The 13,728-nt window shown below is 41.8% G+C and overlaps 2 protein-coding genes across 2 annotated transcripts; one reads left to right on the top strand and one right to left on the bottom strand.

Moving 5' to 3' along the window:
• Window positions 1–3,942: 3,942 nt before the first annotated feature.
• On the top strand, window positions 3,943–6,013 carry LOC119731791 (neuropeptide FF receptor 2-like). The gene is made up of 2 exons (XM_038205064.1): window positions 3,943–4,297; window positions 5,418–6,013. The coding sequence occupies exons 1-2, from the start codon at window positions 3,943–3,945 to the stop codon at window positions 6,011–6,013; spliced, it is 951 nt and encodes a 316-aa protein (XP_038060992.1).
• Window positions 6,014–7,466: 1,453 nt separating this feature from the next.
• Window positions 7,467–13,705, bottom strand: LOC119732257 (proliferating cell nuclear antigen-like). The gene is made up of 6 exons (XM_038205704.1): window positions 13,402–13,705; window positions 11,747–11,873; window positions 11,356–11,521; window positions 10,217–10,411; window positions 9,403–9,526; window positions 7,467–8,300 (listed from the first exon to the last, which is right to left on the bottom strand). Exons 1-6 carry the CDS (start codon window positions 13,499–13,501, stop codon window positions 8,227–8,229), a joined length of 786 nt encoding a protein of 261 aa, XP_038061632.1. The 5' UTR covers window positions 13,502–13,705; the 3' UTR covers window positions 7,467–8,226.
• Between the last annotated feature and the right edge of the window lie 23 nt (window positions 13,706–13,728).

Below are 13,728 nucleotides of genomic sequence, written 5' to 3'. Positions count from 1 at the left end.
GTCATTTTTATAACACCCCGCGACTCTAACTTGATTAAAACTAAAGAGGAACCCATATTGTTGATGTACCCTAACGTGGTGCGGCCCCTAATGTGGCTCACTTTGATTTTTTCGCCTGTAGCGCCCAGCAAGAAGAACAGTTTTAACTGAAATTTCACAGAAAGTGAAATTTCATCAAGTTCTAAACACTCCCGTTCATAAATCACGAGTTTATCTTCCAATACAAAGTAAAAAGAAAAATTTATATCGGCGTGATTTTCCCGATTATATTTCGAAGTGCACAGTGAACCCTTTGAATGTCCCCCCTCCCCCCCCCCCCAAATACTGATTTTCTGACAAACTTGCCCAATTTCCGGATTAAATTTCTGATTAAATTTCATGATACCAAATTTATTGTTCACAGAGGTTAAATAGCAAGCATTAATAAGGCCAATAAAATAAGTTCTGCTTCCGGTTTCCCTACCTACCCTATTCTGACAGCCCCACCCTCATTTTTTTTTTTTGGGGGGGGGGGGTGAAATGAGGGGAAAAAACACCCAAAACCATCAATTTCCACTTGTTACCCATGAATACACGCAGACGTAAACAATTGGCCAAAAAAGTTGCCTACCTACCTACCCTATTTTCGAATGCCGGAAGCAGAAATATTTTCTGGGGTTAATGTACCAGTATTTCACTGAATGAATTTGAAGTTTGTCAACAAAGAAGTTTGGAAACGCAGCATGAGGATCGGAAAGTAAGCGTGGAAATGCTCCACGTTATGCGCCTATCAAATGTTCCCCCCCCCCCCCCTCCCCCGCTGCCCCAGGTCCGACGTCGGTATTTGGTCCCATTTTTCATACCCCAGGTTGGGGATTTTGGTCACTCAAATTACATTGTTAACATTGCCGTACAACATGGAAAGCCAATCACTAGTGCGCCCCACGTATGTATGGGGCATGGTCGGGGGATTGTCACATAAATTTTGCCCGAGGGGTGGGGATTTTGTCACTTAATTCAAAAGTGACAATCCCCACGTCTTGGGGGAGGGGGTGGCAGCCCGGGGGGGGGGGGAACCAATTGATAGGCCTTACTACACAATCGCCCAAATTCGACCAAACTTACCACCAATTAAATACCCACGAAAGGCTTCGAGTTTCGAGACGAGATTTAATAATTATCCAAAACTGTACGCCTAAGTTTATGAATCATAACATGAACAGACAATGGACTATTTCTAAGACTTATGATTGTATTCTTGTTTTATACCAGTTTCAAAACTTAGCTTTGTTAGAGTAGGGCCTGTCGTTGGCAATTTCAGCACGCGTAACAAAAATGGCCGCCAACGTCGGATAACGTGTTAGTCTGGATTTAGGCCTATAGGACCTTCTGATAGTGATATGTTTGTCTTTTACGGTCGTCACAGAGCTTTTTTTTTACCCAGAATTTGCCCATATTTAGGCCTACCTTGCTGAAGTCCAGTGGTTTTCCTGTTGCTCCAAAGTACGAAGAAGTGAAGCTTGAAGTATATAACATCATGGCGTCTCCATCCTGTCTCTCGATAATTCTGACAACAACTTGCTATAGATACTCTTTGACATACCGCCAAAGGTGCTGTGCGTGCTCGTACACGTGTACGTGCTTAGGATATAGGCAGGGAAGCGCGCGCGCATACCACACGCGCTTCAAATGAATACTTTTCTCCTTTGTTCTTATAAGAAGAGAGTGCATCTAAACCGAGCATGGAGACCGCTTTATGAAAAGAAACACACTACTCAATAGTCAGACAGGGCCGAATTCTTAATTGTTAGGGCACTTTCCTCTAATGGAAAACTAAACACAATTAATGGGACGGGAGATAAACTTCATTTTTTTCCCGATCCCTTACCCCACGTATTCTTGTTCTGCTTGCAAGCCCTCCTGTGAACCACTGAGTAGACAATGTTTACAAAAATACGTCGGTGAAGGGTAAAACAATACTTTGTATTGAACTTACATCTCCCGACAAAAAAATCCATTCTAAATAATTTGTTATGAAATTCAAACCAACATTCACTGTCAATCTCGGTGGTTGAGTGGTAAGACGTCAGCACTAACAAGCAAGAGGTCGTGGGTTCGAGTCCAACCCATGCAAAACTTTGGATTTGTTTTGATTTTTTTAGGCAAACTACGATCGGGCAACGCTGATAAAGACTTTATCCTTTACATGAATCTCCGAGGGTTTTCATTTTTTTTATTTCAATCTAATATAGCAATAAAATCCACGAAACAGCCTGTTCAAGACTTAATGTCATGAAGCGTCATGTAAAATTAGAAATAAGTCTTAGTGATGGATATTTTGTTACCTGTGACGTCATACCAACGGGCTACATTAAGTTACATGTAATGTTGCGCACATTAAACAGTTTACGTCACCACTTTTACACCAATCGCATTTCAAGAGATACACACCTGAAGTGCAGAAGACAACAGTTTGCTGAAAGTTGGAATCACGTGACCACAACATGTAAACAAAATGTTCAATGTTTTATTATTGCGTGATATTTCTTTTGGCATCGTTTTGTGTTTAGTATTCTCAGTGAATGTAATAATAGGATGAAATCACATAAATGTATATAATGTGTTACCATTTCAGGAAGTGCACATATACAGAAGTGGTGATCAAAAATTTGTATTTGAAATTAATTCTATGCCTTCATAATGCAAGAGAACAACTGATCATTTGTATTTTTTCTTCAAGCAAACTTTCGGCCCAGGGCTCCGGTTAACAGGCCAATCAATCACCGTATCCGTAGCAAGTCAACCGTAGGCATAGGTTTTATATTTTTCCACATTATTTGGAAAGCCAACATACTTTCCAGGCCGCGTTGACCATGACCTTTTGGACGAATAGGCCTATGAATTCAGACACATTTTTTTTTTCAAGCAATTAAATAAATGCTCCAACACTGAAGTCGCCACTGAGCTGAAATTAATCCTAAAGATGTTTCCAAACACTAAAAAGATAACATTTGTTCTCTTACGACGTGGCGAGTTAATACTTCACTGTTATTTCGGTTGTGTACTATATGAACCTAGCAACCAGTTGTGTAAAAAAAAAATGAACAAGTTGTGTAATATTTTACACAAGTTGTATAAACAACAGCTTACACAACGGGTTGCTAGGTTCATAATAGTACACAACCGTCTGATTTTTACACAACCGAAATAACAGTGTTCATATCGCTGTTGTTTTTGTTTTCTCAATCGACCTTAATTCCCCGGTTTTATAGACCTTTTATAATCAAGTTACTTGGGCCTGTAAGCCTACCTCTCCTCTGCTGTGCTAGTATTATTGAGTTAATTTGCAAAAGTTTCTGCATGGATATAGCGCTTGGCATTATAGCCTATATAGGCCGCACTATTTGTAAAGCCGTTTCTATTCAAATTATTGTAAGATATCAAAAGAAGGAAATAAATAAAACTTGAAATGTAATCCCTACCGGAAAAATGGCCAGTAGGCCTATCGGTCTTAACACATGACAAATCCCCAATCCCTTGTTTGCGTACAAGCCGGAGGTTTACGAGCATTAAGGAAAAGAAACCGGTCCTGTGGGATTCCTTCCCGTTTTGGTTTTTTATCATTTTAGTGATTCGCTGGAATATCAGGCCTACGTGCCATGAAATGTAATTTCCTCTCAACTTTTTTGCGTGTGGTCAGTCAGACTTGGAAATGTATTCACTTGCCAGCTCCAAGTTAATTGGCGTGCATTTTGATAGGGTATCTCATTATATAGGCCTAATACGTTAGACACTTTGGTTTTGTTGGCACCTTTTGTGGTATTAGTTTTGACTAATTCGTTAGTTTGTCGAAAACCAGTATGCTGTATAATTTTTAGTGCATGCTTCACATGCAACCATTGAAACTTTAGGGTGGGTGCATACGAATAAGCACAGAACAAAACGGAATAGGACGACTTAAAAATGGCGTATTTCACCACATCTCTCCCGTACAATTCGTGGAATGACTGTGTCGGAGTAACAAACATCACGGAGACATTTTCCACGCCTTCTTCCGATGGGCGTTTTGGTTTGCGGACGCTTTGCTTGAGCGTTGAGGCGTTCGGCATAGTTGTCAACTCGGCTTTCCTCTTCGTGGTTTACCGACATAAGCCACTGCACAACGTCACCAACATATACCTCGCCAACTTGGCTGTTGCCGACATCATGGTACTGGTTTTTGGCGTGGTGGCAACGATCCTCAACACTTCGTCTTACCGACCGGTTGAATGGGTCGGCTGCGCTTACCAAGTGGCGGTCACCCTCTCGTACTTTTCGGGTCTGTCTATTGGCCTTTTCACACTGTCCAAAATCTCCGGGTTGGAACCGGTTCCAACCCCGAGATTTTTTTCAACCCTTTTCCCACTTCTAAAGTTTCAACCCGGTTCCGACCCGGGTAGAGTGCTCTAGCCGGATCGAAATCAACCCTGGGAGGGACCAGGGTTGAAAATCTCAACCCGGATCGAAATTGCATTTTTCGGCGTGAACCGTGTCGAAAATGATAGTGTGAACCGCCCCGGGTTGAGTCACTCACGGCCGATCCGTGTTGAGTTGAGGCCGACATTTTACCGAAAATCTGACACGCCGAGCATAATATTTCCCTCCACCACTATCGCCGTCACAAACACCGATCCCGAAACAATCGCTCCCTAATTATCATCCAATAATGTATCGGTGTATGGAGCATCCTTTACCGAGTCTGGGCTTGTATTAAGTCCGCAAAATGTACCCCAAAAATGTTCATTTCTAATGTTAAATAGAACGAATCGTCTAACGAAATGACCGGAGCCATTTTGGAAATATTGCACACATCTGGGCTGGTGTCGTACAAAAATCGGACTCCCAAATCGGATTCGTTTACTCTCTTATTATTGGTCAAACCCTTTCACGTGACAGGTCCTTCTCCCAATAGGCATGCGCAATACTACCAATGAGTCCGTATTTCACAGAGTAGTAAATTCACGCTGCACACCGGCCTGTCCGTAAGCCTCGTGCGTCGCAATGCATTATGGGATTGAGAAAATCATCGCAGCGCCCTGTGCCGAATGCGATCCGTGTCGAGAATTTGTAGTGTGAATTCACAGGGGCCGTAGCCGGATTGAACGTTACACGGTTCACGTAGTGGCCGTTCCCGTAAAGGACAGTGTGAACGTCGCGTCTCTCCGATCCGTGTCGAAAAATACTCGGGCTGAACCGGGTTGGATCCGGGTAGGTTTCAACACGGTTCGAAACGGAGATAGTGTGAAAAGGCCTTAAGGTGTCGCTGGTAACATGGGATATATACTTAGCGATATGTCGACCGTTGAGGCACCGAGTTGTATCCAGCAAGGCACGAAACACGAAGCTCGTTGCTGCCGGGTGGGCATTGAGTGTTTTGTACAGTTTCCTGACAAATATAGAGAGTATTTTATCAGGGGATGGATGTCGGATACTACAACCACCGCGGAAGCTGGTGAACAGCGAGACTAGTGCTGAAATATGCCGGCTAATCTACCAAGAGCCCCGGCGCCTTTTTCACAGTGACCTGGTCAAAGTTCTCCCCTTCTTTATTCTGCTCATCTTCAACGTTGTGGTGTACTCGCGGATCATCAGGGCACTCCGAAGAAGCTTCTTGATCCGTCACTCCAAGTCCAACCGGCAGCAAGTCATATCAAGTCCCCGGTGGATAAAGAACATTCGGAGATCGCGAGTCCGGATCACAAGGATGCTGGCAATCAACACGATCGTGTTTTTCAGCTGCAATCTCATGATGGCAGTGCTGGTAATAGCTTCTTACATCCAAAACGTCTTGGGCACCGAGCTGAGATTTCTTGAAGACGACCAGGCCACCGTCTATTCCTATGCCTTGCTGCTCTTCAACTCAAGCATCAATCCGCTGGTGTACGTCTTAACCAATGAGTCATACAGGCAGGGATTCTGGGATGCCTTCATGCCTTGCTGGCGTCACCCAAAGCCGGTCAACAAACCTGCAGTGTTCAATCTCCAAATCATATGAGCTTGGGCTGGTACTGACTGTCATGCAGGGGCGGATCCGGGGGGGGGGGGGGGCAACGGGGGCCATGCACCCCCTCCCTCCAAAAAAACCGAACCCATTTTTGTTTTATAAGTGATGTCACAATAAAGGCAAGCACTGTGCGTACATCTTTTCCTCAAAAAAGGTTAAAGTGATCAGAAATTGCCTCAGATCACACCACAGAGCATCAAGAAACCATAAAAAATGGCTTCACTTTTTGGGAACCCAAACTTTGTTTGCACCCCCCCCCCTAAAAAAAATAATGTGTTCTGGGTCCGCCCTTGCTGCCATGACCATCTATTGCCTTGGAGCTTAGAGAAGATAACAGGTCTTTTCTTGGATATTGTATATCATTGACCTAGAAAGATCACAAAAAAAGTTTCAAATGTTACTGTTTTGGTCGATCGGCTAGAGATTTATGGACGGCATAATAATATTAAGTGGCTTTTAAACCCTCGAGGACGCACAGCATCCTTGACACTCATCCGTAATTATTAAAACGTAATGAATGATGTGATCTGTATTGACGTTTCCATTATTGCCCGTGAAAAATATTTACACTTGGGAATTATGTGTCATCTTTTTACTTTTTCCATGGGCGTCGCCAGGATTTTTTTCCAGAGGGGGCAAAGCACATTATTTCCCAAAATCCTTGGCCAAGTCATATTCTAAATTTATCATTTAATTCGACGATGGGTGGGGACATTTTCCCCTTTTTTCCTCGTTTGTTTTGCTTTGTTTTTTGCTTTTCCGGGGGGGGGGGGGGCTTTCCTCCTCCTGGCGACGCCTATAACCGTTTCTATATTATTTATGATGTAGTTTTAACTTTACTGGGTTTTTTTTGGGGGGGGTCTTTGAATCTTGCATCCCGGAATTATTGAAATGTAAAACAAATGTGTAAAAAAGTACTTGTAATCGATGCACAATTTAATAATTAGGCCTGCTGGGTAACATTAGTTTAATAAAAAAATAAATCAAATTAATTGAATTATTTCAGTTAAGTAGGGATACAGGGAAAAACCTCCATGAAACCATGGCAGAAAAGTGGTATAACCTGTAGACGTCTGCATAATGCTTGAAAAGGCAATGCAAATCTCTTCGTTAATACCCTCAAGAATTTTTTTTCTGGGTAAGCGGCACGATGCACGCGTGTATGTGCGTGTGTGGGGGCGGGGGAGCCTTTCGTTTGTCCACATTCTATGGACACCAGAGAGGGCGCCCTCATCTATCGAGGTTTTGATAAACTGGCCGCCAGTCGAAGTGCGTTTTTCGTGCTGCAAGTGCATAATTATGCGTGTACATGTATTCATAGGCCTTTTGTATTTGTGGATGGATAAAATATAGCCGCCTTTTTTATTTTGCAGGTGGAATCGTATGTTTTTTTTCTACAAATGTCTCTATGGATACTTAAAAAAACGAAAGGCAGAGAAAGGAATTTGCTTATTTGGACAGTATAATCTTATGTTTTTATTCACTTCTGTGACAACCTGAAATACACCATTAAGTGTACATGTACGTGCAAACTGACCATCATTTACATGATGTAGGTAGCTAAAGCCCATGGAGGAAGAACTTAAGCCTAATTAAGAATATGGATCAACTCATTTTTAAAACTGGAGTGTCTTTTTTGGCTTGTTATGAAACAAACTCACTGAAGTAACCAGTTAAAGTTGTCGTGTAAGAACACATTATTTATGAATAACTTTGTGTTGATCACTTACGTATGCTTCTATATCCAGTAAATGAATCAACGATTAGTGAAGATGTTATTAAAGCCTTGATAAGTACATCTTGTTTTTCTGTCTTCCTTTATGCTTATGGGGAAATATGATATTACAACACAAGAGAAACAACCAGCACTTTAATATTTACAATATCCCATGTTTTTGGCTGTATTACCTTATGTTTTTGAGCTTTTTATTGGAACAGTCAAATATAAATAGGGCTTAAGGAATCTGGACAATTTGTACACAGAAAATGGATCTTTTTCAAAGTGTGCACTCCATATAACGACTGTTCATTAATGGAAAGTTTTGAACCGCACAATGTGACCTACAAGCAGGTGGCATTTTAATTCCAACCGTCTACTCACAGGTGTCTGCCCAAAAAACATTAACAATATCTACTTTTGTGTTATACTCGAATATCAAATTTTGTACAATTGTTCACCTAAGCTAAAACGATGAACTAATAAGTTAATTCTCCTCCTCAATCTTGGGTGCAAGGTAGAAACGAAGATAGCCGTGCTGTGCGATGGGGTATTCAACAACTGCAAAACAAAAATAAGGAAGACATCAGTAAGTCAAGCTCGGATATCGAGTAAGGATTGTGTTTATGACCAAAGATTAATGCTAAACAATAGAGCTTGCAGTTGCTAGAGCGCTACATTCCGATTCCCTTGTGTAGAATACTTTCAGAGCATCCTAGGGGCAGAGGTTTTGAAAGAGTATGCGCGATCATAGGAAAATGAAATAAGATGGAATGGAAATCCGATTGAGATCTAAATGCAAAACGAGAACAACCAACACGGCTACACAGGTGCAGTTTCAGAACTAAGAACAAAATCACTTACAAACCCATACACATGTGTACATTGATAATGCAGTGTGAAATCAAAGACAAGTTTCAATTTGGGCATATTGTATTCATTTATGCATCACTTTCAAATGCAAATATGCAGATATGCAAATGGTCATACAAATCGCGAGTTTTATGTAAGTTTGGGCACAATCATGTGTTTGCAAAGCAGGCAAACTTGTGTACTGCAAGTTAGCTCTCTTGTAATTTATATAGCTCTCTGTGTGAATCTAGTTTGATTGACCTTCATCAAACATCAGGCATGCAACTGGGAGTTAGAAAAAAACGAAATTCCAAACCAAACAAAACTTCGTACAGTGTTTTTCAATTTGTATTGGCATTCATGAGAAGTAATAAAAACGAGGAAATCAGCATTTCCGCGGAAAGTTGTCTGCCTGAAACATGCAAGGTTGACTAGTCATGGGGGGGGGGGGGGAATCACTGGTTCTGCATATAGCAAAGAAGGAAGACGGAACCTGATTCATGATGTTTGACGGTATTTTTCTGTCGAGGGACATTCTCGCTTCATGGCACACAGGAACAACGTACGTTATTTATCAACAACTGCATGTAGTTGCCAATGGTTCATGATCAAACTTTTTCCTTTCTGTCGATGTTAGGCAGTGGTCCCTGGCTTGTACTATGACCAGTGCAAAATTTGCAACAAAGTCATTATTGGCCAGGTGCAAACTCGAAACAAAGACCGTGTTGACCAACGCAACTGAACAAAAGACTGCATGATATTCCCCTCCATTCCCCAAAGAATGAAGGATTAATGGAGGTGTTCTGCTTACCGACTGGCGTGTCTTGCGTGAGAGAGAGGTTGACAGTGTCGGAGAGGGATGTAGCCTTGGTGAAAGCACACAGGAACTTCAAAGCAAAGCTCTGGGTGACAGGCTCGTTCAGTTGAACAGTTACCTGGCGGCAAATATCAAATTCAACGATTTGTAAACATCCCAAGTGACAGATCAAACTCAATAATTTACTGGGTTACACAGTAATTGAATGGGAAAACTTGGAATCACTTGTAGTCGGCGGTCTATTTAGAGGGGTTTTACATGCACAGATGCATGTAGCTTTGGCTCTGTACATGTAAAATTTTGCCTGTGCATGCAAAAGTTTTAGTTTTTCAGCCCATTTTCAAGGAAAAAATCTCAGTTGTGCGTGCAACTTCTATTTTTGAAATCGACCCCTGCTTGCAGTGCCAATTGCCAGGTTTGCAATAATGCTCATGTTGATTCGGACTTCAAGCATGATCGCTTGCCACAAAGCACAGATTTATCTCTTCAGACTTCTCACTTGTGGCTGCTCAATAATAGCAGACATCAAAATCTTGGCAGACCGCCAACAGGCTGGATATTCGGTTGAGCAGTAATATATTCCGTCATTTCCTTTGCTTTATTTATTTTCAGTACAGTCTACTCTCAATCCTCTCATTATTACAAACTCGGCTGGACCTAGCCAAATTGTTATATCAGAATTTTGTATTAAGCGTGCTTGTCCCATCCATTGTGCACATAATATGCACAGTCGGGACCAAGGCTTTATGTCTGTTGCAACTAGAATTAACTGGATAACAAGCAATCAGTTACTACCGATATTAATTACCTGGTCTTCTTCCTTGTCGACCGATGTGGTTTGCTTCAGCTTTATCGCTCCTGAACCCTGCTCGCCAGCGACTTTGAAGTCGACACCCTCCTTGTGGCAATCGATGGTGACCGAGTCCCCTAGTTGGCTCAGGTTACTGCAAATCCTCTGGAATTCGTGTGACGGCATTTTGACGACGCAACTGTAGTCCGTGTCCTAGCAAGAATAAAGCAAATCAAACGTCAAGTAGGAAAACAAAAAAAACAAAGAACATACACCATTCACACTTTTCAACGTGTCCATGTGATCTGATCACATCTGGTTTTTTTAAATGCAAATTGCCCATCACAAGGCCAGTCGAGGTGTGGGCTTTATTTTTAAGTGTGGAAAAACCAACCCCTCACACTGGAACAAGACAAGATGATCTAAATTCTTCACACTCCCAGTATGAACAGGGTTGGGATGGACAACTATAGTCCACTGAAAGGTATTAATAAGGCAAAATAAAAAAAAAACATGTTTAGCGTCCTGCCTCTTTGACAAAAAGGAAGGAGGAGGCCCTTTTTTTCTTTTCAAAATGGCCGCCCGACACATTTTTCAAGACAACGCGGCCGGGCTATTTTTCAAGATGGTTACCAGCTTTTTAAAAAATGGCCGCCACTTGGACTCAGGAAATGACATATTGGCTTCTTATGGGCAAGATGCAACAGAAAATGAGACCAAAATGATCGTTGGACCAAAAGAGATCGTTAAAATTTATCAATTTTTGTCTTTTAAAAAAAAAATAAAATAAAAATAAAAAAGGAGGCGGCCTCTAAAAAGGAAGCGGGCGGGGACGCTAAACATGTTTTTTTTTTTTACTTCGCCTAATGCCTCTACCCATATTAGGCGTACAAGGGACATAGCCCATGCTGGGCTCGAACCCACAACCTGCAGAATTACCCGCAGACCACAAATTCAACGCCCCACACCACGAGGCCTTGGCACTCCACACAGATTTTGATTTGCAAGGGGCATGTCTGCAAATGTAGAAGTACTGCTTCACTTTTGAACGGACAAAAATGACCCCAGTTTAGGATTTATGAGCACAATGCTCAGGGTTGGGCAGGTTGAGAGGCAGGGGGAGGGGCATGTTAAACTTATTGTAATGTAACACTTACTGGAATTCCAAGAAGCTCCGAGTCAATCTCCATAAGTTTGATGTCGTACTTTGAAACTCTCTCGCTGTTTTTCGAATCGAAGATGAAGGTCAAGATGTTCGGCTCGTCTTCTGCCCTCAATGTGACCACGTCATCGTTTCCAGCACACTTCAGAATTTTGGACATGCTGAAAAACAAAAGTGATTTGTTTAGTTTATTATAAGTCTGGCGGAAATTTTTGTATTTGAACATTACAGCATTTTACTGGCAGTAATGTCAAAGCACAGTACATAAACAGTTGTGGGTCCTGCTGCATGCAAAGCCTTTCTCTACGATGTAACTAGGCAATTTACTCCAGACATTCGTAATTATTCAGAGTCATTTGAAAAAGATTTCATCTGAAACAACTCACAGCCCAAGGTTAACACCCAGTGTGATGTTTCTGTCACATCTGTAATCTTCAAAACCTTCCTCGTCACTTCTGAGTTTCAGGTAGCACAAGGCGACGTGACTGGAGTCCATGTCTTGCAATGTGATTCCTAGAAAAAAGAAAATGCAACACACACCAGTCACATCACTTCAATTCTATTTGACATGTGTTAGGTTTGGTAGAACGGGTATAATGGGTAGAATCCAGTATCCCAAGGCAACTTCTAACCATAGAACGTTTCACGGATAGGGCCTATGACATCTTTGTGATCATGTCATATCATTTTTGGGGCATTTCATTGAAAATAAGTCCCATCACGCTTTGGATGCAATGCATAATGGGACATATTATATCCGCGTAGCCACTCTGGGGACCTATATTGGACTTAAAACTTTTTCATCCTCCCTATTCAATTCATGCTGTGGGCCTACAATAAAGTCCACGGATTTATCCCCATGGAGGATTTTTTTTAAAGGAAAAATAGTGCCCTCTTTTGCCCCTCCCCGACTCAATCCCATGCAGTATCCATGTATCAGTGCAGCCAATCTGGGGGCCTACAATGGACATAGGTACAGACATAGATTTTTTTTCCATCTCCCCCATTCAATTTATGCTGTAGCAGTAGGCCTAGGGCCAACTGACTTGGAGGATATATTTTATGGTAAAATAGCGCCCTCTTTTGCCCCTCCCCAAATCAATCCCACTCTATTGGCGCAGCCACTCCAAGGACCTACATTGGCAGATTGGACTTGGACTGTTTCCTACTACTTTACTAGATCCTTCGACTGCATAGCCATTGCTTTTAAGTTTTAGGTGGCGATTTTCGTGTGGCGGAGTAGGCCTACTCCCCATGGCCACATGACGGCCTAGGCCTTTCCTCATTCTGCAATCACTCCAACGAGCACTTCATCAACATCTCATCATGTCATGCATGTCCAGATCCATATCCCATTAAACGTACAAAGCACACTTGTAATTCATGTAATTGTTAACAAGGTAGGCCCTATGACATTATATCAAGCCGATTTATTATGTTAGAACATAGGCGGATTAGGCCTACTTACTCAGTGCTCAGTTACTGAGTTAATAGCATGGTTAGGGAATAGGCCTACTGGAACATTATTGTTAGAAAACACAGAAAGAATTTTGCAACTGGACGCTGCTTTTTTTCTTCATATTATAAGATAGGCTCATCTCAATGAAGTTAAAGGTCAGTCTTTGCAAAAAAGATGATAAGCAGTGATAAGACTGAAAGTATTTAAGTAGGCCCAAGATGATGTAAGACATGATCAGTGATGATGTATCCGGGACTGAGAAACATTTCCAATTTTGTTAGGAAATAGATCTTGGCACATGCTTGGGGGCCTGTTCTCAGTCTCAACTCTCATCACACGTCACAAAAACTCACATCGGTTATTTGTCATTTCACAGTCAGACTCACTCAGTCATGTGACAATGACATGCATGAGCACATGACATGCATGAGCGCGCGTTAGGGTTCAATTCTGTCCTTAAAACTCTGGCTTTAAAATGTTGTAACAAATCATTTAATAGGCCTACCATTACCAAGCAAAATTAGGAAAATGATTTAGTTTTATTTTGAGAAACTCTAAATTCACTCCATTCTAGGCCCCTACCTGATGATGAGCAGTCGAAGTTGGCATCTGCGAACAAATCCTTCAGGGACTCGATGATCTTTTTGAGCACAGAGCTCTGCAACATTTTTGCCTCAAACATATTGAAGATTTTAGTTATTTCGAATAAAACAGGGACCACAATAAAAGAACTGAGTTTCTCAGGACAAAAGCTGATTGCTGTTGGGGATAATTTGGCTTTTTCAGATAATTTTGATGCACAAAAGAAGAGGAAGTGAAGAGAAGATCCAGCATAGGTCCGCTCCGGTCAAAGCTGCAAAGGCGACTGAAATATTGCGCGAAATATTTCGCGCGAGTATCGTCAAACCG

Source organism: Patiria miniata, unplaced genomic scaffold (assembly GCF_015706575.1).
Source record: "Patiria miniata isolate m_02_andy unplaced genomic scaffold, ASM1570657v1 HiC_scaffold_24, whole genome shotgun sequence".
NCBI lineage: Eukaryota > Metazoa > Echinodermata > Asteroidea > Valvatida > Asterinidae > Patiria > Patiria miniata.
Note: the sequence above shows the minus strand (reverse complement) of the source record. Positions and strands in the feature narration are given on the sequence as shown.